This window comes from Myotis brandtii, unplaced genomic scaffold, assembly GCF_000412655.1.
Source record: "Myotis brandtii unplaced genomic scaffold, ASM41265v1 scaffold504, whole genome shotgun sequence".
Classification (NCBI taxonomy): Eukaryota; Metazoa; Chordata; class Mammalia; order Chiroptera; family Vespertilionidae; genus Myotis; species Myotis brandtii.
The window spans coordinates 4,564,515-4,590,828 of NW_005369217.1; the positions used below are offsets into that span (position 1 = coordinate 4,564,515).

A 26,314-nucleotide genomic window follows, 5' to 3' on the forward strand; every position below is an offset into this window, starting at 1 on the left:
ATTTTATGACAAACCATTCTTTAAAAAATGAGGTTTAGAGAATGATATTTTACTATTCCTAAGACAATTTCCCATGTAAAAGTGTTAACATATAAAACTGAAACATTTTATTTTTTAATAATGGAGTTTAGTCTGGGATTTTCTATTTCCAAGTTAGAGTATTATGAAATACTAGAGGCCCGTTGCACGAAGACATTCGTGCAATAGGCCTTCCTTCCCCTGGCTGCTGGCACCGGTTTTCCTCCGGCACCCAGGACCCAGGCCTTTGGTCCGGGCGCAGCGGAGAAGCCAAGCCACTTCAGTCTTCAGTCCTCTTCAGTCTGTCTTCAGTCTTCACTCTGGCCAGAGCCTTCAGTCTTCACTCCACGCTGTGTATGCAAATTAACCACCATCTTTGTTGGTTAATTTGCATAGTCGCTCTGATTGGCTGGTGGGCATAGCGGAGTGACACCAATTTGCATGTTTCTCTTTTATTAGTGTAGATACCTGAGATAAGTGAACTGAGAATTGGAATTTAAAAACTGCTTTTAAAATGAGGACCTTATTTATCACTTAATATATTAATATTAAAAGAGCAATCAAACTTTGTGACAAAAGAATGATCTATTTGTGAGGCAGGACTATGTGATTTATAAGCCATGTAGGAAGGTTGGTTTCATTATAGGTATACACAAAGTAAGATGCTAGAATTCATATTGGACACAAACATTTTCCGCCTGCCACTCCGAACAGTGAACATCTAATCACTCACCCTTTACAAATTATAACAGCATCACACTTCACTCACACCTCTTATAAGTCTGACTGAAGCATTTTAAGGTAGTCTGGATATCAGTATATACTTGACAAGAAATTCCCCAGAATTCAAATTTGTTGCAGTCATCATTTCTCTGTACTGAGGATTTTCTTCACTCAAATTCTGGAGCTCCTTTAAAAGACACGTTTTCTTCTAGCTCATCACTAAGTGTTACAAAAGTTTGAAAGAATACCTTTATCCTTCATTTCTAAAAAATTGGTTTTAGGTCCCTAAATTTCAGAAGATTCTGTGGATGATCTGAATAAAGATATTTTCTTGGTTTCCTGACTCTTGGTGAAGCAAGAGATTGCTGCTGTTATTTGTGCCATCCATGTTTTCTGTAAAACAAAAACAACAAATACACACACACACACACACACACACACACACACACACACACACACACGGGGGTGAGGGGAGAGAAAAAGGGGAGAGAGAAGAATATTAACCTGAATATTTTTTCACACTTGGATTAATCTTTCCCTTTGTATTTATTGACTTGCTCTTTAAAACTGAGGACTAATGAAACACTTGCATGTTTCCCATTTTCTTTCTTACATCTAATATATCATCAATATCTCTAATTATGTATGAAAATGCAATTGGATTAAATGAGTATGTTAGGCAAGTGGGGTAGTCATGAGTAATCAAAGAACCATAATAATCAATTATGACTAGAATATAAATAGTTTGAACATTAAATGTGTTTTGTCTGGAATTAGAAGTTCTTTAACTAATGGTATAATTTGAAAAAGAGATTGAGGGAGATGACTCAGGAAACTGAGTCCTTAAGGAGAATGCAGTATTGCATTCATTGTCTGGCCACCCTTTTCCTGTGATGAAAGCCTACCAAAAGAAAGATAAAAAATGGAAACTTCTAAGATTGAGGAACCATAGTCAGGCAGCCTATCTTCAACTCCATTGCTGTAAAAACTGGCATTATTTTCAAAGGTCAAAGAGTAGACTTCTTGTCATGGTTCATTGCTGCAGCAGCCCCTCACTTAAGTTGACATCATATTATTTGCGGGACTTCAGAAACTGATTGGAGCATCTTAAAAGCCAAGCATACCATCCAAAGCAGCCCTCCCCCCATTTCATACGGAAAGTAGAATCAGAAGTCATTCTGGAGCTTTCTGTCGCAGGAGAAATGGGGGGCTGTGGCAACTCTGCGAGTGGGCGGGGATTGTCCCCTTGAGATTTCTGAGCATGATGTGGACTAGATGTCCCTATTCCTCCCCACCTCCCAGCGTCTGTCCTTTCCAAAGCAGGTGAGGGAAATGCACAAAACTTTCCATTCACCTTTACTTAGACTTGGGGTTGAGATTTTTCCTTCCATCAAGTTTAAAGAATCAAAACCTACAAAATTAAAATACATACTTTGATGTTTTCTGTTTGGGCTTGTAATAAGAATGCTGCTATGCACTGTCGATATCGGCTTTCATGTTGAATAAGGAAGGCATTTCTCAGTCCAAAGACTAGAAAAAGATCCAAACACAAAAAGCCAAATCATTTAATATGAAATCCAAACAGTGTCTTGGTTCCCTAAGAACTTACCGGTAGAGGTGTTTGTTTGTTGTTGTTTTTTAAAGAAGGTGGGAGATATTTATAAATTACAAAACAAGGTCTGATTTCAAAACCAAGACTTCACCACTATGTCCAAATGGAGCCACTTAAACAAGGAAACCCTTTCTTCCTTAACTAACAACTTCCAGGGCTTGATGAAATGCAATAATGGCATGTGATGGAAAGTGGGCTCCTACTCAAGGAAGAAGCTTAGCATGTTGGATTTTGTGTGTGTAAAATATAGATAATAAAAATATGGAAAACAATGGGATTATTGTTTCTTTTTGGACCCTTTACTAAAAATTTTTATTTATTTTTGTATTTAAGAGGAAGCCACATCAAAACAAGGGTTATAAACAAATTGAGAAGTAGCAGAAATATAAAAACACCTAAATGCTTCACAGCAGGGTAAGAAAAGACAAAAATAAAAAAAAGACTCAAAATCCAATATCCACTAAAGTATGTGAAATGTAAAACAAAACAAAAAGAAACACACATTGCCATGGTTTCTGTGTTTGCAAAAGAAGAAGTCTGTTCTATAATTTCTTCCCTGGTCTCTTAAAGAAATGACAGAAAATGGTGGGAGAGCAGACACCTTAAAAAAACATTTTTTTTTTAAATCTTCACCTGAGGTCTGTTCTGTCATTTCTTCCCTGGTCTCTTAAAGAAATGACAAAATGATGGGAGAACAGACACCTTAAAAAAACATTTTTTTTTTTCAATCTTCACCTGAGGAGATTATATATATATTTTAAATATATTTTGATTTTTTACAGAGAGGATGGGAGAGGGATAGAGAGTTAGAAACATCCGTGAGAGAGAAACATCGACCAGCTGCCTCCTGCACACCCCAGCACAGGGGGTAAAATCGTGACAAGACCACCACACCCAGACTGTGCCCCCTGCTTACATCCATGGTAGGGGAAGTGGGATAGGATGGAAATTAATTCACTAGGCACTTGGATGGCCTAGTTTCCAGGCCCAGGCCACAGGTGTCAGAGGGAAAACACAAAGACCCAGGCACCAAAACCACGGACTAATGTCAGAGTTACTCTCAGTGTCATTAAAACCACAGCTGCCCTTCACTAAATATAAACTACTAGAGGCCTGGTGCACGAATTCGTGCACAGGTGGGGTCCAGATGGCCTACCCCAATGGGGGCCCATCGGGGGGGCTAGTGGGGGGAAAGGGGCCGCAGGCGGTTGCCCGGCCAATCCAGCCCCAATCAGGGTGTTGGGGGCCGACCAGGGGCAGGGCCTGCAGGGGTAGGGTGGGGTGTGAGTGTGGGGGGCAGGGGGAGGGGAGAGTGATGGGGCCGGATCAGGCTGGTTGGCTGCCACAGTGTCCATCACAGCCACCAGTTGTTCTGCTGTTCAGGTTGCTGGGCTTTTATATATATAGATATAGCAGGAGTTCTTAAAATAAAAGCTTCTTCATTGAATTATTAATACAACACAATAAAATTCTGCACCTATACATTCTTTCTACAGTTGATTAATGCTTAGAAACAAATCAAAGCAGGGTGTTTCCTGGTTGTGTCAAGTATATAGAAAGGTTCTAGAAGAGTGCTTTATTCCTGGCTCATCATTAAGCTGCTGCTTGTCCACCATCATTTCTATTGGAGGCTGTGGGTTTAACTCAGACTCACTGAAGCAGATTGGGCCTTACTTCAGAATCAAAGCAAATGCAAGATTTTTATTTTCTTACCTGCAAGAACTATTCCAGTATCACAAATTATACTCATAACTGTCTAAACCTCATAATTCCAAAATCCTACCACAATACGTTAAGGTCATGGAAGTCTGTCCAGCTTATTTGAGAAGAGAGGGCTTAAATCTATTAAAATGACTTCCGGGGGGTGGGGGGGAGGAGGGCGGGTTGCCTGTGTTTGTTTTACTCACTTATAAATTCCCTGTAGCAAGTGAGGCTTTGAAGAGTAGGTGGTTTTTCTTAGCTAGCTCCTGGAATCTGTTTTCCTCAAAACTTGTAACTGTAGTTCTCAGTTACTGAAGGGGTCCCTCATTTGTTTGGTTTGCAACCTGGGCACAAGGGACTTTAGAAACAAAAGGACCTGGTATGGTGGTCTTGTAAAAGAAAATGAGGAGATAGTATGTGGTCAGGAGTAACTCTCTTTTCCTCTGACATGCCAACATAATCTCTATTATAAAAACCTGTGGCCGTCATGCCCTCACGCCGTAATAACCAAACACCAAAAGGCACCTGCTGAATGTCATATGATTTCTTCATGGGAACAAGTAAGTGTTGCTCTGTTCAATTCTCATCTTCCAACGAAGGTCAATTTAAGTGCTCCTGAGAAGGAAAGGTTAGGGCAGAAAACTATTCTTATCTCTGTCCACAGCTGTCTTCAAGGTGGGCGGGGCTGCGTGCATGGTGAGGCGTGCATGAGTGGGCGGGGACTTGATGCTAGGTCCCGTGGCGCGCCAGGTCTGGGTCTCACGTGATTTTGCACGGTGGGCCTCTAGTTGTATATAATAAAAAGCTAATATGCAAATAGATCAAACAGCGGTACAACCGAACAACCGGTCGCTATGACGTGCACTGACCACCAAGGGGCGTGTGTGGAACATGGTGGGAATTGGCCGCGGCGGGATGATGGAGCAGGTGAGTGGGGGCACCAGACCAAGGCAGGGCGCCAGTCGCTGTCATCAGGGCGAGCCTATGATGGTTACTGAAAATTCTTTGCTCCAGCATGCTGTGGTCCGCCCGGCACTCACACCTGCTGCCAGCACTGGCCCCGCTTGCACCTGTTGCTGGCACCGGAGCCACTGCTCGCACCCACTGCCAGTGCTGGCCCTGCTCGTACCTGCAGCCGGTGCTGGAGCCGCCGCTCGCACCAGTTGCTGGCACCTAGCACTGACCCCGATCGCTCGGCCCTGTCAGCGGGTGTAAGTGGCAGCTGCTGGCCCCTATTACCCCTCAGGGCTTCTCCACTGCCCCCTGCTCCTGAGGGGCGGCGATCAGGGCAGCAGCCGCTGCTTGCACCTGCTGCTGGCGCCAGCCCCAGTCGCTCCATGCTGTCAGCAGGTATGAGCGGGATGGGCGCCGTCAGCACATCAGAGCAGTGGCGGCGGGAGCGGGGCTACTGGCAGACAGGAAACCAGGGGCCGCAGCAGGAGGGGCCAGGTGGGGGCATGAAGGTGGGCCGAGACCCACCCCTGTGCCCACCGCAGCCTCACGGAGCACAGTTCCTTTCAAGGTGCACGAATTTGTGCACTAGGCCCCTAGTAATAAATAATGAATATAATGATTTATACCATTTATAAGCACTTACTTTGCACTGGGCACCGTGCTGTTTCTCTCTCTCTCTCTCTCTTTCTCTTTCTCTCTCTCGGTACTGTTTTATTTATTTTTTCCTTTTTTGTGTCATTTAAACCACACAGCAACAGTGTAATATAGGTCAGCTAATTCCCACTTACAAATGAGGAAAGAAACTTAGATGAATTCTTCCAAGCTCACACAGTACATGGCATAGCCAGAGTTTGAAACCAGGTCTCTGTCACTTCAAAGTTCAATCTCTTCTCTTTTCACCCTTTACTTTTTCTCAGTTGGCAGCTATTCTGCCTCATGCACTGGATCTGAACAGTGAAAACAATAGACCAGAGGAATGAGGAAAAAATAAAAAACAGAAATAAGAGATGGTAGTGACAAATCAGAAAGTAACAAAAAATGCTGGATGTAGTTTTTAAAAGGTATTGTTCTTATTTAAAAAAAAAAAGAATAAGAAAAATGAATAGAGCAGAAGAAACACACCTCCCAATGTAATCCAGTGACATCACATTTCCCATAAAGCCCAGTTCTTAAAGCCAGCAGGGCTGTGGCTAAACCGAGCCCCAGCTGCTTCCACTCATCCACTTGGGGCTTTGACAGCTTCCTCCCCTCAAGCCATTTATCCTGTTACAGGGAGGGAATACATTCAAGGACCAGGATGCCCTCTGACATGACATTTTTCCCCATGAAAAAGTTACTAAACAAACCGAAGGAAGTGATTTCTGGGCCTCACATACTGAATCTCTGCCATTTACACTGCTCTGAGCAGGGAGGAGGCTCGAATTGGGTGGGGGCTGGGGATGCATTCATGGGCAAAGGTTTTGCTCCCCTCAGATGCCCCTTTGTAGGCGTGCTTTCTGGCTTATGCAGACTTTGGCCTACACACACACACACACACACACACACACACACACACACACCCTCTGTGATTGGTCCTAGGGGAATCAGATATAAGAGGCCTTAGGGGCCTGCCAGGTCACAGTTCAGCAAATCTTAGGGGAAAGAAGAATAGACAAAGGAGATAGAGGTTCTGGCCTAGATGCAGGAGTCCCCTTAGGGAGGAAAGAGTTTTCTCCATTCACACTTTAACACATGTAAACATTTACATACATAACTTAGTTATATACCATAACGATGCCAATGTTGCTATTATTATTATCAGTTTGTGTGTTCAGTCATTCCTTCACTATGTAATGTTGCTAGGTATGTATAGGTCCTCCTATGCTCATCATTGATGCTTTGGGCTTGGCTGCTAGGGTGGGAATTGAGGGGAATGGGTAGTGCTCCCTCTTTTCCTGCTCCTCCCTTGGAACAGAAAGGCAGTCCCCTCCTGCCTGGCTTTGCTGGTCTCCTAGGAGCCTATACTTAAGGCAGAATGACCCCCTGCATCCTCCTGAACACCCAGCACTGAAGAGACTGAAATGTCCTATGAGTCCCTTGAGCGTCAGGGCCTTCCTGATGGGGTTTACTGATCTCTCATTGTTCTGAGAGCTGCCCCAAGAATGGGCTGTTTATAACTCTAGGGCACTCACACAGTGCCTGGTTCTCAGGAGACACTCAGGAAATGCTTGAAAAATGAAAATTATATACCTATACACATGACATGTATGTATATATGTGTACCTGCATATGTATACATATTATTTCTGGCATATTTCTTTCTATATGGTTATTGTAGCAGAATATCTTAGGCTTGCATAGTGTATTGTGGTGTGCCAGTGAGTACTACTAATCCTAATATATAAAAAGCCAGGGGCTGTCATGACTGAAACAACCGGACGGACGACCAAACAGCAGGCTGCATAGGGTGACCAGGCCGGCAGTGGGGTTAGTAAGGGACGACCAAATGACTGAACAGCAGGCTGTGTGGGGTGACTAGGCCAGCAGGGGGGTTAGAGGGACAACCAAATGACTGAACAGCAGGCTGCGTGGGGTGACTAGGCTGGCAGGAAGGGCAGTTGGGGGAGAGAGTGCAGGCTGGGCTGAAGGGACCCCCCCCACATGAATTTCATGCACCAGACCTCTAGTAATAATATAACAATACTAAAAATAGCCATCATTCATTGAGTGCTTTATAGGCATTATTTCATGAAATTCTCATGACAACCCACTGACATAGATATTATTATCCCAGTTTTACCAAGATGAATCTGTGGCATAGAAAATTTAAATTCCTTGCCTATGATCACACAGCTAGCAGTGGCAGAGCTGGGACCTGCAAGCATTGGAGACCAAGTCCAATACTCTTTCCATAACTAATTTGTAGAGTGAGTGATACATAGCCACATAGGAAGTCAGTATTTTCTTTTATGAAGACTTAAATTGGATTTATGCGCTGTTACCAATAAAAGCCAATATAAAACTCTGTGATGGTAAGCAGATTAACGATGAAAATTGGCACATACCTGATACGTGGAGTGGATCAATACTTTTGACTACCAATCTATCCAGTGGAATGGGCTGATCGAGTACCTTACACGAACCACCCTCTTTTATTACTGTTTGCAGCTCAGGAGTAAGTGAAGGACACATTACACCTGTGTCCAAGCCTCCAACTTTCTGAAATTAAACGGGAAAATAATGCAGTGAAGAGGAAATGAGTATTGGTGCACATCCCTAAACTGATTTTAAGAAACAACTGCTTGAAATCCAGCTTACTACTCTTCCTGGATCTTGAAAAGCATTTCCCCAAAGTACATAGTGATTTACAGAATAGTGTTTCTGATACCCAAATTTAACTTCCTGAGTAGGTTATGTGTGACATCTACATTTGGGAAACACTTTCATCACCATCACATCAATGGGAAAGCACTTCATTTCCAGTGTCTCTCTCTAGTATTGAGTGAGGTGGATGAGAAAGGGGAGCCTCATTTTGGCCAACTCTGTCCATGGGATCTAATACTAACTCTAAGTGGAGTCCACGCTCTATAATTTGTAGATAATTGAAATTATTTTGAATATATAAGGTGCTGAATTTTTTAAAGGGTGTCAAAGATTGTGATTTGCATGACATATGTTGTTCATTTAATTGCAAAGAGGGATTTAAAACACAACATTTCTTTCTTTCCTTTTTTTTTTTTCCTAAGTGAAACCCAGGGTCTTCTCTGGTTGATTATCTTTGCACCTATGAAGTCAATAAAACTCTCCAGATTTATTAAACAGAGGAATTTAAGGCACATAACATTCCTTATTTGGGGATCAAGGTATGAAGCATGAAATCAGAATATTACCTTATAGTAAATCAATATAGGCTGCCATGAGTTCATGTACTCAGATTTGAGTCGTTATTTGATATGAAGGTAGGCTGTGCTTAGTGTCAAGGTTTTTGAAGGCCATAGAGATTGTTCAGAGCTTGACTTGTTCAGACATGGCCGTCTGGGAAGCTTACAAGAGAAGGCCACCTAAGTTTCAAAACTGTGATTCTTAATATTCTCAAATATCCATTCATTCCTCAATGACCATTCAACTATTTATAGTTTGATCAATGGGTGTCTATTTTAGTGCTTAAAGATCCTTAAATTATTGAGCTTAACTAACCAACATATCATCTAGAAGCTTAGGTTCTTAAGAGATTTGAGATATCTAGTCTCATGATCTTATATGTGTGTAAGGCTAGTCCTCAGGTAAAGAAGTGGGTGAGCCCAGCCAGTGTGGCTCAGTGGTTGAGCATAGACCCATGAACCAAGAGGTTATGGTTCGAAGTGGGTGAATTAGGTATCTCTGATGGCTGACAACTAAGGGCCGGTGTCTGAGTGCCTCAGAGGAAGTCCCCTTCATAATATTACTCATGCCATTCAGGGGACAGACTGGGAAATGGAAGATTAGATAGAAAGCCTTTTAGACCATGATACTCATGGCTTAATTAGTAACAACAATAATAGGGGCCATAATACTTAAGTAATGGGGGAAATCCCTGTTCTTGGAAGAGATTTAATGGCTTTAACCCTGAGTTGGCTCATTTTGTCTGTGACGCCAGCTGTACATTTGTCTGGCTTCTGCAGATGTCTGTATTATATACAGGAAGATACTGAGAGAGCAGGATTCCCTCCCACTCGCAGCCCCCAAATCACTATTTTCCAGGAAGGATTTGAGCTTTCGAATTAGAAGGGGTGATGGATACCACCTTGGCACATGGCAGCAGACAGTTTAGAGAGCACCCGCCCCCCCCTCCCCTGGCAGCATTCACTGGGGACAATTTGGGTGAGGAAAGGGCCAGTACGGACAAAAGCTTTTGGGTTGCATTGGATCAGGCAGGCCAGGAATAGTCCTGTGGCCTCTGGGACTTACCCTAAAACTATATAGACTAAGTTATACTAAAAATGTACACATCCTTAAGAAGTGTAACTTGCTTTTGTTATTGGTATGTTTAGTTCAGATCTGTCTGAAAATGCCAATATTGTGTAATGTTTCCATTTTTAGAGGGTGAATCCCAATTTGATGTATGAAAATATGTATTTTTAACACAACTTATTTGGAAGTATTTCTGAACATATTTAGCAGACTTATTAAGAAATAGCAGAATTTACCTTTTTGTTGCGCTTAGTTTTCGTAACTAAGAGGAAATCATCAAAGAGAAACAGATAAACATCTAGGAATCTGGTACTTTCTGGGGAGAGAAAGAAAGTGAAACTGGGGTTGGAAATTCTAAGTGAAAGGATTTCTGTTATTTAAATCAAAGGATTCCCCAGGAAACAAATGGAGCAGGGCTTCCTGGCACAGCAGGCCAGCAGTTCAGGGCATCAGATCTTGTGGGTCAGAAACCTGCAAGGGTACTGAATCGATTGCTTCCTTAAAGCAGAGACATGGGGTGACCTCAAGCTCACAGCTTTAAAGACATTGTCTTTGTGATGCGTTTCACATGGATCTTAGAAAACTTGGATGATGATTGTAATTGTTTCAACGAAGCCTAAGACACATCTATCAGTTCATTAAACTTACAGCATTTTTGCCTCTTGACTCATCTGGGTGGTCATTGGCAAAGGTATACATTACCCCCAGAAAGGGCATTTTGTCATTGCTGTGGACTAAATTGTGCCCCCTCCCCCAATTCATACGTTGAAGTCCTAACTCCCCAGTGTGGCTGTTTGGGGAATAAGGAAGTAATTAAGAATAAATGAGGGCTTGAGGGTGGAGCCCTAATCCAGATGGATTAGTGTCATAAGAGGAGAGACTAGAGAGAGAGCCATGTGGACCCTGAGCGGGAGGCCCCCGGCAAGCTGGCAGAGCCTCACCAGAGAGCGAATGATGCTGGCAACTCGCCCTTGGACTTTCAGCCTCTAGAACTGTGAGCAATAAATTTCTGTTGCTTAAACCACCCAGGGTATGGTATTTTGTTATGGTGGCCAAAGCTGACTAAGGCAATCATCTTACTTTTTTGCAAGATTTACATGTTCAAATATTCTTCACATAGTTTTATATTTACAAACGTTTTTGGTACAACTTTTGATAGTAACTTAAGGCAAGTAGGCTTTCCTACTTTCCTCTAGGAAGGGGCCAGTGGTAGAAGAGAAATCAAATATTAGAATAGGGTATCTCCTTCTCTAACTTTACCACATAGAAGTTAGCAGAAGAAATAGTTAACTTTAAGTGATTTCAGAGGAAAACACAGTCTGTCCAGAGGGGAATGTGACAGATACTTAAAGTAAATATTTTTAAAATCAGTAAATATTTTTCATTATTCTATTTATTTTGTTCATTTATATTATTTAGAAGTTTTTTTCATATACTTTTATCCCTGAAAACTAGGGGGCTAAGATTAAATTAGTAGATAAAATACTTAGGTTTCATTTCTATTTCCTCCACTTCTTTAAGTTTGAAGGAAAGAAAGATTCTTTCCATATTTGCACAGAAAAGGAATTAGATCTTTTATTCAATCTTGAATTGTCCTTGAATATTTTTAAAACACTGTATTCCATCACTACTAGAGACTTTTTTTTCAAATCAGCCTATAGCAAAAACTGCTGATTGTCCCTCAAAAAAAAACATTTCCCTTCTTTTGTAGTAATGAAATTTCTGAGTTTTAGTGGGTACATATTCCCTGCAAATAAATACTACATCTCCCAGCTTCCCTTGAAGCTAAATATGACCAAGTGAGTAAATTCCGACCAATGGAATATGAGCAAAAGTGTGCAACTTGTGAGTCATTCCCATAAACAGCAGGGCTTTGCTCTCCTGCCCTTTCCCCCTTCCCACCGGCTAGCCACCCTGTGACTCCTCTGGGACCACAGAAGAAAGCAGCACCCCAGGATGGCAGAGCAAAAAGGCAGAAGAAGCCTGGGTCCCAGTCACACCATGGAGGAGAGCTGTCACACGGCTCCGAGTTTTACGCGTGAGAGAAGTAAACTTGTCTTTTTAAGTGATCGTTATCTCTCTCTGTCTCCAATGGCTGAACCAAAATCCTAACCAATACAGACATGGCACTAGGAATGAGGCATTGGACAACATTAGACCTTAGGACCTGTTAAATGCTGTTTTCCCCATTCTGTGCCATTCATATATAGATTAGGTTGATGATTATTGTCAAAATGACATAGTTTCTTTTTCTTGCTAATTTTAAGTATTTTATTTTAACAAACTAGCCTCGAGCATCTGCTATGTCCTGCAATATATTCTAGGAACTGATGGTTATTTTAGCTATTTATTGAATCCCTCGTGTCCCACCAAGTAGTCAACTGATGCTGACGCCCTACCCTGCATCAATGACTAAGAAGACTCTGCCTCCAAGGAGCTTTAATCCTACGGAGAGCAGACACATAACAAACAGTAAACAAGATTTAAAATAAGATAAATTCAGAAACTGATAGTGCTAACAAGTAGACATGGTCAGGCAAAAGAGGATGGTTAAGGAGGAAGATTGTAAGCATAAAATCAGGCTGTTCACATTTATCACCAAGCAGTTTGAAGCTAGTACAGCCAGTGAAACACCTTGACCAAGTGATTTCATGAGACGTAACTAATGAGCACTGTGAGTCTGAAATTCTGTTTAGCCAAGTACTGCACAACCAGATCTGAACCGTCTTTATTTTTTCCCATAGAGTCTGGGCGGGGGTTCTCATCGCGCTGTTCCAGAACGGAGCTGCGTTACTGCCTTATTCCGAGCTGCAGCAGCTTGAACAGCACGTGTTCTCTGAGTCTCACAGCTGTCAGGCCAGCCTATGTGTCTGCACCTTACTCACTTATCTATTTAGAAATGCCAGTCTGTGCGGAGCAACACATTTGCCAAGGGTATTCTGGCATGACTTCCCATGGGAAGTTGGTTATGCTTTAAGTTATAAAAACTTGTACTTTCTGGGAATGAGAAAATATACTTATTTGGTTAGACTAGAACAGTTTTTAAAGCTGAAATAAATTTGGAAACAAAATTTATGTGTTAGGTATCATCATTCTTGGTCTAATGCTTTATCCATTCAAAATGATGTCCCATTTCTTCAAACATCAGCACGCCCACCCCCACCACATCGCCACGCCAACTCTGGGTCAAAGTTCCCATGACTTTAAACTTGATGCTGCCTCCTCTCTGATGCCATCCGAGCCACACAGCATATGGCTTTAAGCGAGTGTCTGGAGTTAGTGATGTTGATGAGGTTCATCTTCATTTACCACATCAGACTCTACAAGAAACTTTTTCTGAAAAGTTGGGTCTTTTTGTAAAGACTCCTTCTTAGGTCAGTCTCCCACCCACACTTCCTTGACAAGCACCCCAAAGCTACGTGCGGATGCGCATCTAACATAGCTTTTCACCAGAGTTGGTCATTGTCATGTTCATCCAGTTTCCATGTGGCTTCTCATCCTGCCCACACCTGCACCCTAACACTGCCTCCCTGACCCACTCCCTCTGCCTCCCTCAGTGTGGTCAACCTAACTTTCAGGCATGACACTTGAAAGCATTGGCTCATTTCCTCTGCAGCCATTTTGCCAATCATAAAGTCCTCCTATTTTTGCCTTTGAAATATCTCTCACATTTATCCTTTTCTATCCAGGCCCATTTCCAACATTTTAGAATGTGCCAGCACATCTCACAGTGTTGGGAAGTTGGTAGATAGAGGGAAGGGGTGAATTAAAACTTGTGATAATTCCAGGTGGAGGCCAATTTTGGAGGGAGAGGCATACATTTGGACACAAAGCTGTGTTTTGCTTCATTATTTTGATTTGATTTTGTCACAATATATAAATTTTAAAATTATAAATAACATCAAAGAAAATGTAAAATTGTTATCTTTCCAAATGAAAGTGGGAGGATGATGGTCTAGCAGGGGTGGGGAACCTTATTTTCTACAAAGGACCATTTGGATATTTATAATTATTTGTGGCCATACAAAATTATCAACTTAAAAATTAGCCTGCTATATTTGGTCAAACATTTAATTAACTCACCCCCCTAATGCCTGTGCAGGGCCAGATCAAATGATTCGCAGGCCTTATGTGGCCCAAAGGCCAGACGTTCCCCCCCCCCCCCCCCCCCCCCCCCGAGGTTGAGAATGATTGAGAAACACAGGCTCCGGGTCGTCTCGCCTCACCCTGCCTCACTGCGGAGCTTCCGGGCTGGTCTCCCTGCTTTGGTCTCCTTCTCTGCACCATTTTGTGCATTGCTTCTGATGACTCTTCAGCACCTTTTAAGCCTGTCACTTGTCACTGGCAATTTCCTTCTGTTCGGCTCCCAAGCCAGGTGCTGCGATTCTGGAAGCCCACTGGGCTGAGGCAGCCTGCACTCTGCTGTTAACCTCCAGGTGACTTTGAACATGATACAGAACCTCCCTGAGCCTCATACTTCTCACCTATAATTTGGGATTAAGTGTAACTTCTCTGCATAACCACTGGAAGGAGAAAATGAGTGCAAAAGTCCTTTGATGTAAAATGCCGGGCATGTCTACCATCCCTAGCTGGCAGTTGCTAGGTAGGGGTTATGTTCCAACCTGACATGTAGAGCTAAAATAGAGCAGATTCTCAACAAATGTGTATCGAATACAGAGTTATGGCCTGGCACTCCCCACCAGATCTCATGCTACCATAAATAGGCAACCTCACATCTCACACAGGGCTTCTCACACAGTAGGTGCTCAATCAAGATTTTGTGCAGAAACAAATAGATGAATGCATACAAACCCTACTTTGGTCAGGCAGCCCTTTCTGATGAGAATATTTATTGAGCACTGATTCTGTGTCAACCATTTTTAGTGGTTGTGCATCCATTAGCTCATTTACAACAAAGCGGGGAGATTGCTGTATTCGGGCCAAGGTTACATAGGCAGAAAAGGCCGAGCTGGGAAGTGACCTGGCAGTCAGCCTGCAGGGCTCCCTCTCCTAACCACTCCACCAGCGCCTATTCTCCCAGGTGGCCTCGCCTCCAAGCCCTTTCTCCTGCCATGCTCTTCATCTGGGAGGTCCTCCCTCCTGTCCTTCCACTGACCTCCATCTTTCCGTCCCCCACAAGCCCACCTCTACTCCCACGGAGCACATAAAGCCCCTCCCGGGTACCCCAGCCCCACAGCCTCTCGTCTTTTCTGAACTTATCCTGCAGGTCTGCTCCTTACAGCAGAGCTTCCCAACTAGAGGAAAAGGATTAAACAGAATAATGACCTTATATCCTCCAGGGATGCCTACCCAGCACAACAGTGTTACATAACAGGTTCTCCATCAACACGGATGGGATGATTGCCCAGCTCATTGGAGGAGTATAAGGATGATAACAGCTGATGTGGAGTGTTTATGATGTCCCCAACCTTGACTTAAGCTCTTCATGTGTTTCAATTTAACAACAACCTTATGAAAGAGTTATCCCATTTTAGAGATAGAAAATGCAGGGCGCATAGCTAGTTATGCTGTGAAGTCTTTGATCAAGCTGACACGTGTGTGAGTCCATAGCATATTCTCTGACTCGCATCTTCCATGGCCTTGGCCATAGGCAAACACAACTCTTTACACTCTTCAATGAGCAACAATTGGACACGTTACATGGTAGCAAAGATGTTGGGTTTTTAAAGGAAACAGCTATTTACCTGCAAGAGTTAATTTTCCCTCATAGAGAAGGTGTCTGTTGGTTGGTGACAGGATGTTTTCTGCCATGTGCTCTTTAAAAACGTGTTTCAGGCACTTGAAAAACAAGAGAGACAATCAAAGAGAGGTTGTTAGTGGTTGGAAGAGAACAGGTTCCGGGAGCGGGGGCAGTGCACTCTGTCTATAAAGTTCAAGACATTTAGAAACGTCGGGAGATGGACACGGGAATGGGAAAGAATGAGCACATCCCTGAGGAGGACCACCCCGGGAATGGCGTGATGATGCCAGCCTCCCACATACAATGCCACGTGGTAAAAAGCTGTAGTTCTTGCTCATAAAACTAGATTCAATATCCAAGTGGAAAGCTGGGGACTTTGTAAAGACTAGTGTATTTCCAACGGAATGCCAAACATAAGTCTTAATGGATCCTCTTTGTACCTCTGGAATGAAAAACCTTTTATCTCTATCCCAAAGTGGAGGCCACACTATAATCTCCTGAAGATGTCTACATTTTTGAAAATTGTCAAGCCACTTCACTTTTCCTTCAAGATCCCCTGAAAGACAAGGCACATTCAATATATTTTTACATTCATGTGACATGACAGCACAAATTTTAACCAAGATGTACAGTAATAATTTAGAGACACTGCCCCCAGAACCAAACCATATCTTAGTTTCATTTAACATAGTGCTTGCAGTTTAAATGTCTTAGAAAAACTCACTAATTTGAAATCAGCCTCTTGCAAAGAGAAATAAAATTTAAATAATTTAATAAAGTAAGTTGAAATGTATTTGTGCATTTTTATTTAAATAATACAAGTAAAGTCCCTGGTAGCTTTCTCTTATTCCCTACACCTGTAATTAGATGAAGAAAAAAAAGAGCTAACATATATTTTTGTCCTAATTATAAAACATACATTTGCTTCATGATAAAGATAATTATTTTGTTTTGGCAAAAGCTTACTTTTTTGAAGGTTTGTATTAATTTCCCAACACTGTATAATAACATTGTTATTGAGGTTTTGAAATTATTTGGGGGAACATGGAGGGAAAATCATAGACCCATAGTAGAAGCACACTGTTAGGGGAATCCTTCAGAATTCACCCTCTTTAAGCTCCTAGACTTAAAGGAAGGTCACAGCAATCTCTTTCCCAAATAATAAAAATCCATATGGTTATTGAGATTTTGAAATTATTTGGGGGGAACGTGGAGGGAAAATCATAGACCCATAGAAGAATCACACCGTTAGGGGAATCCTTCAGAATTCACCCTCTTTAAGCTTAAAGGAAGGTCACAGCAATCTCTTTCCCAAATAATAAAAATCCATATGTTATTGAGAAATCTGCAGAAAAGATGCTATTATCTTCTTCACAAAACTATTAAAATGAGTAATAATCTTCAAATTACTTTAAAAGTTTTAAAGTCTATTTTTGATTGAATTTTTGTTTTATCCAGTTGATAAGCTTAATCCTAGTTCCTTGAGTCATTTTAGAATTTGAGCAAAAAAACTAAAAAACTCCCATTGCATGGTCATTTTTACATTTAAACTTGCAGAAGAAAAAAATGTCATTTCTGTACAGCTGATAATCATAAACTTGAATTGCTCCTTTTTGACACTCCCAGGAAATCTTGGTTTGTGGGCATATATCATGAACTTCTTTATTTGAATTTAATTATACAGAGCTACCCAAATAAATTTAAGTCATCAAAGGGTTGTTCTGTTCCCATTCCCAAATTTCAGTTCTAAAGAGTGCAGTTGGCATTATTTTTAGATTGGCCCTGGATTTCAGTGACCTACAAATAATGAATGGTAATTTATCCTCCGGAAAGGTCCCCCGTGGTGTTTATTCCTATTTGCTTTGTGTTTGGGTTCAGCATAGATATGAAAAACAAAGCCTTCAACCATCTGGGAAGTGGAACTTTTCCTGCTTGAACTCACACGTGAAAGCCTAGGAGACAGCCACGTCCTGGGTAAACTTCTGGTGGAGTTCTCGTAGGGATGGCCAGGATGTGACTGGAACCCATTGTTGTGTGTGTGTTTGATTTCCCAGAGCCATAACCTCAAGTCAATGGAACTACCTTCTAGGACAGTGATGGCGAACCTTCTGAGCTCGGCGTGTCAGCATTTTGAAAAAACCTAACTTAACTCTGGTGCCGTGTCACATATAGAAATTTTTTGATATTTGCAACCATAGTAAAACAAAGATTTATATTTTTGATATTTATTTTATATATTTAAATGCCATTTAACAAAGAAATATCAACCAAAAAAATGAGTTCGCGTGTCACCTCTGACAAGCGTGTCATAGGGTTGCCATCACTGTTCTAGGATGAAGCTCAGATCATTCCCAAGAGCCAGAGAGCCTCCAGCCCTTCCATGCAGCTTCCACTGAGCTGGGTCACTTATCTCAGGGACTTACGGATTGACTTTTCCACCTTTTCTTTGATGGAGTAGATCATGATTTTCTCAGTGGAGTCTGTACTCCTTTTCCAGATATTCTTCAGCAGCAAGGGGTACCGGGTCAGCCTGTGCAGTGGGGCCACCAGCAGTTCAGCCAGGTGAAGCCGTCTGCACTGTTCGTTTTGCTCACACCACTGGGGAAGGAAACGCAGATAGAATCAGAGCATCACTTCTCCTATCAAAGCCCCGAGAAGCCTGGGCATGAAACACACTCGGCTATTTCACTGGGTGACAACATGACGCAACTGTGAGCTTGCTGGGGACGCTTATAAGCCACAGACCAGATGTTGCTTTTGAAAATCCTTATTAAAGTGTCTTTAGCAAATTCGGGGTCTGAAATGAGGTTCTTAGATGTGGTTGAGAGGTGCTATTGAATATTACTGACTAACATTGTTACTTTCCAATCAAAGAAGAGAGAATCCTTCTCCGGCTGTCTTGCCTTCCCAGTGATGGTGAAGAAGGCAGCGCTCAGCATCAATATAGCATCACCTCTTTCTCCTCCTAAGTGGGGAACTTGTCAAGATGGAGAGGCACGAGAAAAGTGTAACATTTCGCAAGTTCCCTGGAGAACACATGTTCCCTCTGTGGCAGGGATAAGAGGTATTAACTATACGTGTTCCAGTCTCGTTTACCCTTCTCACCCAAGAGTTCGGCTGTCCCACTGGCTTCTCCTTCTCTCTGGCCCTCGCAGGAGATTTCTGTTTTTTCCAGCTCTATGCCTCATTGTGAGGCACAATTAGGAGAACTGAGAATCAACAGATGGAGGGAAAAGGAAGGATGTTTGCTTGTTGGATCAGTTCCCTGACTCTCCTTTCTTGGAGGGAATGAGGGTAATATGAGAAAATGAATAGAAGTTGAAGAGGCTAAATTGAGCTACATGCTACAGAGGAGAGAGGGAGAGGGAAGGGATAAAGACACAAACAATTTTCAGTAGTGAGAGAGTCTGACTCAGAGGCAGCTGCAGGGTGTGCAAAGCACCGGGAAACAGGGAAAGGAACTCTAGTAAGTACTGCTGTGGGCTACACATTCGATTTCTATAAATGCAGCGGTTCTCAACCTGTGGGTCGCGACCCCTTTGGCGGTCAAATGACCCTTTCACAGGGGTCGCCTAAGACCATCCTGCATATCAGATATTTACATTATGATTCATAACAGTAGCAACATTACAGTTATGAAGTAGCAACGAAAATAATTTTATGGTTGGGTCACAACATGGCGAACTGTATTTAAAGGGCCAGAAGGTTGAGAACCACTGTATAAATGGCATTTGACAAACACAACTAATCATGAGAATGGCTCATAAATTTGTTTCATCTGCTGGACTGTTTATTTGAATGTGATGCTGTCTTGAACCTGAGCGGCCTGGCTTTTGTGCAGATGACACATGACTCATGGAGTCAGGTCTCTGGCTACTGTGCACATAGGTCCACCAGAAGGTATTACTAGGGCAGTGGTCGGCAAACTGTGGCTCGCGAGCCACATGCGGCTCTTTGACCCCTTGAGTGTGGCCACGAAGTTTCAATCGCACTGTACGTGCGCGCCCGCACGTGGTATTTTGTGGAAGACCCACACACAAGGGGCCGCAGTTTGCCGACCACTGTACTAGGGGATGTGTGTTCTTCCTCTTCTCTTGTCTCCCCTACGCACTCACACCTGAGTTCAGCTCTGAGGGAGCCCTGCCCTTGCACGAGGCTCTCAGCTTTCTCTGCAGGTCAGTTCCGGCCAGGCCCAGGTTACCTCCTTTGTCTTGTGACTCAGACCCTGAAGGCCAGCTTTAGGCATACACTGTGGAAGGCTCCCTCTGCTTCCCCAAACATAGCTTCGTACATCTTTGTGCCCAGGTGTCTGCCTTGCGTTTTAGAGATCTAGGTGCAATTGGCTCAACCCCCCACCAAGTCCAAAACTCTCTCTAGATATTTACAAATTTATGGAATGATTGCGATTAGAATGGCTTCCTCTGGCCCCTGCTGGCACACACACTCTCTTCCCTGAACAGCATGTGCCCACTGATGCCAAACATAGCCTCCTGGTTGGTGTCCTATGCTGGTTTCCACTGTAACCCCACTCATGCCAAACGTTTTATGAGTGAACATATTTACTGAAGACTTTGGGTTGTGGGGAGGGGTCAAATACACAGCCCAGGACATCACCCCCACTGCATTTTGATGGTGCCGTTTTCTTCTTTGGAAGGAGAGCTGCTCTTCCTCTCTCTTCCCCTCTCCAACTACCCTCTTCCCCTACCCTCATGCTTAGCAATTTGCCCTTGTCTTTCATAGCTTGAACATGTCCTTGGGGGTTTCACTCTCTCCCACCAGGAACTTCATCAAAGTATTTCTTTTGAGAACATCCCGGATTCTTCCTCACAGGAATTCTGCTGGACATGATCTTCTCCATCTCCTACATGCAGAAGGCAGGCCAGGAAAGTGAGCACAGGCTGGAGGCTGGAGGGTAGGTGGAGCTCGAGAAGCCAGGCTTCAAGGCTTCCTGAGGGACCACCTCCCCTTCTCTGTACGTCAGCTTCCTCTTGGCGGAAGGAACTAGGTCACCTCCACGTTCTCACCTGGCTCACAACGGCTGGGATTCTTTCTCCCTGATGTTGGGAGAGATGGAGATGGAAGCAGGAACTGCAGATGTGAAAAGGCCAATGGTGGTAACGGGTGGAAAGAAGGGGTGTGGAGAGGCCTTAGCCTGTGGTCTCAGTGGCTGGTTTCCATCCTGTCTCACTGGCAGCAGCATTCTAGCTCTGGTGTCTGGGAGCTCCAGTAACTGATTTCTCAGAAGCAGTTAGGTATTTCCTCAAACATAGCCCAGGGCCACTGCCCCAAATTTCCACGCCGTTGAAAACAGCTCTGGCTGCCAGCATCCTGAGTACATGTGAAAACACCCAATTTACCCCAGACACTAACCCGGCAAGAAGCACCAGTGGTAAATAATTGAGACGAAGATCCAGGCAGGAATATTAGAAGCTTTTAGTGTTTCAGAAGCCTCAGAAGAGAGAAAAATATATTTGATAGTTCTAAAAGTAGGTATAAATTTTTCTTTCATCTATTGGCTTTAATTTTCAGGTCCATTAGGGGGGAAAAAGAACATCTCTGTCAAGAGAGATTGGACATAAAAGGCTTTTTATGGATAGGCCTAGATCAATGAAGGATGCTTTTGCTTTATAATAAATATCCAATATGTTTAAGGTAACAGTGAAAGGAATTCAGGGGCCCGTTGAGTTGAACCATATTACCTCTCTGAGTCTCAGGGACACATGGGGACACTTATAAATTCATTCTCCTCATAAATCTGTCCTGGTGAAATGCAATATTGTGCTGGGGCAGCCATTCTTAGAATTTTGGGAAATTTACTTAAACTCTATAAATCTCATCTGTGAATGTGGGTAACGAGGATAACTACCTCAGCAGGTGGTGAGAGGTTTTATTGAGAATCCATACAAAGCGCCCCAAACAGTGGCTGGCACATTCCGAACACTCAGTCCAAGGAGTTCTTAGCGATTTTTAACAGAACTCCATGAAGAGCCCTGGTACAAAGTTCCAGTCTCTTTCTCTGCATCATTTTAATTGTTTCTGACAGAGAAGGGAGAATTCTACTCCCATCAATGTGCACCAACATACTGTACAGGCTTTCATAAAGCCAGCCCCACGTGGCAGGGAGGGTGAATTCATCCCAGTACATGTCCCCATTCCAGGCAGCCCATGACACAACACAGGCTTAGGTTTTCCACGGACATTGTTTATGTCAGTGCATAGTAGGGAATGAAGGTCAGCTTCAGACACGTCTGAATCAAATCCTGTCTCTGCCCTGAACAACAGTATGTTTCAGCGAGTTGCCTAATTTGTCTAAGCCCTTGAGTAATGGGGACACTATCACATTCCACAGGGTTACTGTGTACACTGGGGTGGGGAACGTCTGGCCCACAGGCCGTATCATTTGCTCTGGCCCTGCCGAGGCAACCACAGGCAGGACTCAAAGTTCAATAAATCTAGGAGCTTTTTCATAGCAATGTAATTTTTAGTTGATAATTGTGGATGGCCCACAAATGATGTCATAAATATCTAAATGGCCCTTGGCAGAGAAAAGGTTCCCCGCCCCTGGTGTAGACAAAGAGATCATGATGACCAGCAGTGGCTGGTCGAAGCAAGGGCTTGAGAACCAGCCCCCTTTATTATTATTTACTGTATATTGCAATTATTATATTATAAGCATATTTACTAGGCTATAGTTAAATTATTACTAACTCTCTGTGACGATGCTTTTGTTCTGTACTATGTGGCTGTGGAAGGCAGGTTCACCTTCAATTCCTCTACAGCAGCGGTTCTCAACCTGTGGGTCGCGACCCCTTGGCGGTCGAACGACCCTTTCACAGGGGTCACCTAAGACCATCCTGCATATCAGATATTTACATTACGATTCATAACAGTAGCAACATTACAGTTATGAAGTAGCAACGAAAATAATTTTATGGTTGGGTCACAACATGAGGAACTGTATTTAAAGGGCCAGAAGGTTGAGAACCACTGCTCTACAGCCTCTTCCTGACCCCTCACCTGTTCCATGATGCTCACAGTTGCCAGGTGATGGGAACTAGCCCTGAGGAGCTGTAAGTAATTTTGGTGGAAAGAGCATTTTTTTTATTATTTTTATTTTTGCCCTAAGACCTTTATCCAGGTTCATTTTTGCCACCTATTGGCCACATGACCTTGCAAAAACCATACAACCTCTCTGAGCCTCAGGGACACCTGGGGACAATGTAATCAACTTCAAAGTTTTGTGCCAAGGATTAAAAGAGATGTTTGAGAAACTAAAGATGCCGGTAAAGCGTTATGCTTTATAATTGTATGTTATCTTTGGATGCCGTGCATATTTCATATAAAGATGTAAACCACCTTTCTATGTCACATTGGTATGGTATTTTCCACAGTTACTGGGAAATGGTGGCTGCGCCTCGTTAAAGTAACCTCTGGCCTGGCTTGGAAGAGAGAGACATGGGACTGGCTTCTCCCCAGTTTGGGGGCCAGGCTGGGAGTCTAATCATCCGCTTCCGGGGAAAACTTCTGTAACAGGATTATTCATACATCTGGAAAGCTAATGAGCTCTCCGTTCTTATTGAGTAGCCAACAAAACACCGAATGAGTGGTTGAAGCTACAAAAAATAAGGTCAAGTCTCTCCCCCAAGACTATCCTCCTTTCTCAGCCACACTGCACCCAGGCCTCCTGGCATAGTCGGGCGACAGGTAAGTCCTGGACCCCGGGCAGCCCTTCCTCCCCGGCCTCTGAGGTGGTGCTCTGCCGGGGGCTTTTGCAACTGCCAGGAGAGCTAGTTTTCCGAAAAGGCTTGGACTATTTTCTCTGGATCATAAAAAGGGCTCTGGCGTAATACTGGAAAGGTGCAGTTCATACTAAAGAAATGTCAAAGGAGGGGTCAAAGGAACTGGTGAAGTCAAGAACCATTCTTTCCGTGTCAGCTTATTAGCAAATGCTGACTGTCCTTAGCAGAAACTCTTTGCTCTGATGCTTTGGAGCCCATAGCCACCATGCTGTACAATTTCAAGGGCAACATCTACATTGTGCCCTATGAAGTACTCCAGGGGGCGCCCTTCGCACAGAATACAATGTAAATGCTTCTCCAAGCTTGTGTGCAACAGCATCTTGCTGGGACCAAATCCTACAAGAGCCCAACTTCTAGTCACAAAGCCTCTTCTTATTGTAGCTTTCTCCTTACAGTGTACCGACTTCGTTCACAAACACGCCAATGAACAAATAAAACATTGGTAAGTAAGCCCCTGCCAAAAATTTAGGAGGGACATGAGATGATACAATGTTTCCAGATGTGCACCACTTAGAATTCCTCAGTGTGCAGTGGAAGGTGTGTGTTGATGAGGAAAGCATATTTGTAGTTCAAGTGTTTTGTTGATCATTTATTGTTCTTTCTCACTTATTTTGGGTATAACTCCTAGTACCTATTGTACCACAAAGAGTCTTAGGAAAATTATAAAAGAAAAGAAGATGGTACTTTACTTTTAAGTAAATTCCAAAGTCCTCTCTCTGCTTCAGGCTCTCGAGGTAAAAGACAGCGGCGGAGTAGTTCAGGCAGTAGGTCTGGTGGCTCTGACAGAGGCTCCCTCGGAAATGCTGCAAGAGAAGAGCAGGGAGGGCACAGGCAGGAGGCCTCTTTCTCTTCATGGTTATTACTGACCGGCACGGGGAAAAGGGGAGGGGTCAGCATTGTCAAGCAGGAGTGTGACCGTGTGACTAGGAACAGGTTATCTTCACAATCAACATTCTTTAAAAATAGTATTCTCATAAGACACAGGTAACTCCTCAATAAATCACCCCCCCCCTTTCCTACTTAAAATTCTAGTTAGGGTGTCTTGATTTAATTTACCTTTTGCTTCTGTTTATGCTTTGTTGAGGTCTACACTCCCTGCATGGCACCTGGTAACAAATACTGCCTTTGACTTCAGGGCTTATGTTGGTTGATGTTAGGCTTGTGTTGGTAGTAAGTAACAACATTTAATTTTCATCAACTTTTCCTCAAAAATGTCCATTCATGTAATTCTCCTGCTGGCTTCTAAAACTGTAGAGTCAAATCCGAGGGCCTCTCCTAAGTGTATGTATAGATTTATGTAATGGTCAAACAGAGCACCCCACACAAGGCGCCCCGTCTCAGTTACGTGTCTTTCTCGGGAGTGAGTTACTCTTTTCTCTTCACCAAAGCTTAACTGGCACACACTCCCCTCAGTGTCTCAGTGTCTACCATGTTGCTAAGCCCGCATACTCCTTGATTTATTGATTGATATAATGAGTAATGGGTCCCACTGATAAATGTCTAATAGTGTCACATGTGGTAGAATAAGACAAGGAAGACACACTTGTTGGCAATGTTATAACTACATTTAGTCGAGAAAACAGACCCAGCCTAAAAAGTCACTAAAGGAAGTGGCAGCAATAAAGGCAGAGATAACGAAAAACGAGAAAAATATTTTGTTGTGAGACAGAGGAGAAGACACTGTGGGGAAAAAAATGCCATGTTTTGGCTCCAGCAGGAAGTAATTTGAAGGATGATGTAAATTTATTTTTGGAGGTGGAGGGGGTTGGTAGCTTGGAGAGAAAGGGCACTGAGATGCTTGAGAAATTTTATTACTAGGAGGCAACGGTTAAGATCCTATGTGGTCAGGCTTAGAGACCCGGTTTTACAATTTATCAGCTATGTGACCGTGGCCAAATGATCTAACCGCTCAAGCCTGGGTTTCCTTTTCAGGGACTTGCTCACATGAGTCAAGTGTGAATAACAAAATGCTCCAGTCTCCCACCTGGTGAGCCTCTTACTGGTCATCTGCTTTCCCCTCCTGGGGAGGACGCTGGTACCCCCTCTGCTGAAGGTGAGCGTGGCCATGTGACTGAACTTGGCTGACAAAGTGTGAACAGACCTGCCATGTGTTGCTTCTGGCAGAACCTGAAGAGTCTGAGTGCTCTGCCCCAGTCCCCCCAGACCGGTAACGTTCCAGTGCTGCTCCCTCAGCATGGGTCCCAGAGAGAGGACAGTGACAAGGTACAAGTAGGCACAGGGGAGAGAGGAGCCAAGCTATTGAGATTTGGGGATGGTTACTCTGATACAACCACAACCAACCTGACTGGTAAAGCACCTTTTCAATTAAGGAAACACTTGTGTAACCCATCTTTGCACACCTGGAACAGGAAGCACTCATATGTGGGCTGAGTTATGGACCTTTAATAAAGCGTATATTAACATCCCATGCTTAGGAGGCTAGAAGAGCACTTACGCTATGGTGGGATGTTTGCGTCCCTGTCTAATTAATATGTTAATCCTAACACCCAAAGTGATGGTATTAGGAATGGGGCCTTCAGGAGATGATTAATTCACAAAGGGTAGCCTTCATGAGTCAGATTAATGTCCTTATAAAGAGTCTCCAGAGGCCTCCCTAGCCCCTTCCGCCTCCACGTAGGATGCAATGAGAAGTCTGTGACTGGAAGGGAATCCTCATCTAACCTCAGACTGCCCCTCTCCAAATAGTGTAAAAGAAATGTGTTGTTTATAAACCACCCAGTCTGTAATATTTTGTTTTTGCCTGAGCAGACTAAGCTTACATGTTTTAATGAGAAGTTGGCATTTCTCCAGACTATTTACTTAACATTAAATTTAAAAATTTTCCGAATCTAAATAGAGGGAACCTAAGACTTTAGC

At 43.2% G+C, this 26,314-nt stretch overlaps 1 protein-coding gene across 1 annotated transcript in view; it reads right to left on the reverse strand.

Moving 5' to 3' along the window:
- Positions 1–435: 435 nt before the first annotated feature.
- PLEKHG7 (pleckstrin homology domain containing, family G (with RhoGef domain) member 7) overlaps positions 436–26,314 on the reverse strand; it is a 48,217-nt gene continuing 22,338 nt past the window's right edge. The window contains exons 8-15 of the mRNA XM_005877033.2: positions 24,127–24,240; positions 18,062–18,236; positions 16,079–16,194; positions 15,643–15,736; positions 10,174–10,253; positions 8,053–8,206; positions 2,174–2,271; positions 436–1,134 (exon numbers count right to left, since the gene is read on the reverse strand). Coding sequence (XP_005877095.2) covers positions 1,027–1,134; positions 2,174–2,271; positions 8,053–8,206; positions 10,174–10,253; positions 15,643–15,736; positions 16,079–16,194; positions 18,062–18,236; positions 24,127–24,240 — 939 coding nt within the window. The 3' untranslated portion in view covers positions 436–1,026. The remainder of the gene's footprint in view (positions 1,135–2,173; positions 2,272–8,052; positions 8,207–10,173; positions 10,254–15,642; positions 15,737–16,078; positions 16,195–18,061; positions 18,237–24,126; positions 24,241–26,314) is intronic.